The sequence below is a fragment of the Paramacrobiotus metropolitanus genome, unplaced genomic scaffold (genome assembly GCF_019649055.1).
Source record: "Paramacrobiotus metropolitanus isolate TYO unplaced genomic scaffold, Prichtersi_v1.0 Parri_scaffold0000051, whole genome shotgun sequence".
Lineage (NCBI taxonomy): Eukaryota > Metazoa > Tardigrada > Eutardigrada > Parachela > Macrobiotidae > Paramacrobiotus > Paramacrobiotus metropolitanus.
In genome coordinates this window covers 501,268-503,707 of record NW_026570271.1, presented here as the reverse complement: position 1 = coordinate 503,707, position 2,440 = coordinate 501,268, and the positions used below count along the sequence as shown (strand labels likewise).

The 2,440-nt window shown below is 41.2% G+C and overlaps 1 protein-coding gene across 2 annotated transcripts; it reads left to right on the top strand.

Moving 5' to 3' along the window:
* The first annotated feature begins 474 nt into the window (after positions 1-474).
* On the top strand, positions 475-2,206 carry LOC129592283 (uncharacterized). Of its 2 annotated transcripts, none has more exons than XM_055488279.1 (3): positions 475-518; positions 741-1,378; positions 1,590-2,206. In XM_055488279.1, exons 2-3 carry the CDS (start codon positions 865-867, stop codon positions 1,997-1,999), a joined length of 924 nt encoding a protein of 307 aa, XP_055344254.1. In that variant the 5' UTR covers positions 475-518; positions 741-864; the 3' UTR covers positions 2,000-2,206. The 2 variants fall into 2 exon arrangements, with proteins under 2 accessions (XP_055344254.1, XP_055344252.1); XM_055488277.1 differs by having other exon boundaries at positions 475-574.
* Positions 2,207-2,440: the final 234 nt, after the last annotated feature.

Genomic DNA, 2,440 nt, shown 5'->3' with positions numbered 1-2,440 from the left:
CTAGCGTCGAGTTCTGGCGAAGCCAACAAGCGATGGTACTGCGTAAATCGTTGAAAACACAAATAAAACAATTTGTATTGCTGGCTTTCTTTGATAACGAGCAAAAGGGTTAAACGGCACTGGTATCTACAGCAGCTTCATATTTTGAACATAAATAATGAATGCACGCTTTTGCATAATACGTAATAACCAAATAATAAGCGAAAATATCACTTTTAATGCGAGAATTATTACGAACTTCTTTGAAAGTAGTTGAATTATTACGGTTCCACTTTTGAGCGTCAGCTTCTTTAATTTTGCTAGAAATACAGTAGTATTACTCACTGCGAATCTGATCAAAGATCTGATGGTCCGAACCTAGTACAACACCTAACCTTAACAGGGCGAGGACATGAGTCACTGTGTATGTATGTCCTTAAGTGATCATTGCTGCTGTAAAGAAAGCAACAAGCTGAATTTTTTATTCAGTTGTTATTGAATCTTAAGGACTGATTCGTTTATTCCGTCCATAAGACTGAGTAAGCAATTCACTCTGTACTATTGCACAGCGGAAATTGTTACTGTGTTCAGTGAGGTATTATAGCCAATGTCGGTTTAATAGTTTATAAATTTTGATTGATATTTTTCATCACCGTATTCCATATAAACCTGCTGTACATGATAGCATGGGCATTTAAATCAAAATGCAGTCGTAGTGCATATGAAAAGAAGCGTTTCCATAACATGGCTCTGAGTTGCAGGCTATCAGAACGTACCAGAGAATGAAACAGAAATCGCACAGGCTGGGACATACACAACCCTATTCCCGAAGACAACCAAGAAATCCTGGAATTATTCGACCAAGGTCACACTTGCTGCAGCATTATGTCGAAAACCAGTGTGTCTAGTTACTGCATTAGGCAGCAGTTGTGCGCAGCGGGAAGGACTGCTCCCGAACGAAATCAAAAAAAGTACGGCGCACTGCGACCGGTTGTTCTGGGGCTGTTTAAGCAAGGCTGGTCCAATCATGCGATAAAGAAGCACGTTAAAGCTAGAACGTCCTGGGTGGAAGAGATAATCAGGGATGCTGGCTTAACTCATCAAACACGCACGACGAAAAGTTCCCCTTTCAAATGTACAGATCATGGTAAGCATGCAATCGTGACGATTAAGAAGCGGCATGGCGTATGGCGGATATCTCGTCGCGAAAAACGAAAAGCTCCTTGGGCCGGACTGGACTGGACAATTGCCGAAGATGCGCATACGTCCGCCACCGGAAATGAATCACGTTCTATCATGAGCATTGCAATGGATAATCTGTATTGGGAAGAAATACGCACCGCCAAAGAAGATGCGAAGCTTAGAAAGGCAAAACACGGTATCGCTGGAGGCGGAAGCGGTATGTCGGATAACATTTCCAATTTTATTCTCGTAAACTATTTAATAATCGAATTAAAGTCTAACTATTAAAACCACGGATAAAACAACAAACTACAGCATTAAATTATCAGTGATATCAGAATTTTGATGTCATCCATGTATCGGTCGAACATCTGTCAGCAAAGTGTTTATTGTTTTTTAAATACCGTAGCGTTTATTTTTATAATTAGCCGTGGATGGGCACAAGCAAACGAGTGGCAGCGCCAGAGAACTTGTACCTGAACAACTTTCCGCTGGCCAAGTAAAACAGGAGGACAAAGTCAGCGAACCATCCTTTATGTCGCCGGGCAGATTCGCGGAAACTCCACCTGTAACAGTGCCGTTTCCCGAAGAAAATTCGACCATGAGCGGCCGATACCAGTGCCAGGTTTGCCGTTTATCCTGGGACAATGACGAAGCATTCCTGTTACATTTGGCCGACAAAGTGCATGAACTTCGTACAGCCGGGAACTTTCTATATTGTACTGGTTGTAAATTTAGAAGCCGAAAGCCGGTGAAGGCTGGCAGACACGTTATTAAGTACCAATCGCGATCTGCGTGGCAGAACTATAGCTTACACTCTGTTAAAGCTTTAACTTAATCCATTAAAGCATTAACTAAGTACTACATTTAATTAACTACATTTAATGCTAATTTTCAGTCTTGACAAATACGGTGTCCTTAATTTTTGCGCTTGTTTTTGTATTTTTGTTGTTTTGTGTTAATAGATTTGTGAGCACCGCGGTGCGGCAGCGTACGAGCGATGCCATAACTATCTGGAAAACAGATCTACACAACTGATGAAATGATTGCCTTTATTTGTGTCGCCCTTGAGATAGGTTCTAAAGCGGCTGAATGATAAAAATTATTCACTTGTAATAGCTGGAAATGATCGAAAAATATACCACTTGTTTTGGCTAACCGGGGCAGGCGGACTGTGGCAATCTGGAATACAGATACATCTATTGAGTATTAAAATGCTTGATATTTTTGTCGCATACAAGAAGCAGTGTCGATGGATCACTTACACCGCTTCTACATA

Excerpts from the sequence above, each read along its gene's own strand:
- LOC129592283 (XM_055488279.1), top strand. The coding sequence starts at position 865 with ATGTCGAAAACCAGTGTGTCTAGTTACTGCATTAGGCAGCAGTTGTGC. Across the intron at positions 1,379-1,589 it reads TATCGCTGGAGGCGGAAGCG|CCGTGGATGGGCACAAGCAA; the intron begins GTATGTCGGATA and ends TTTTATAATTAG.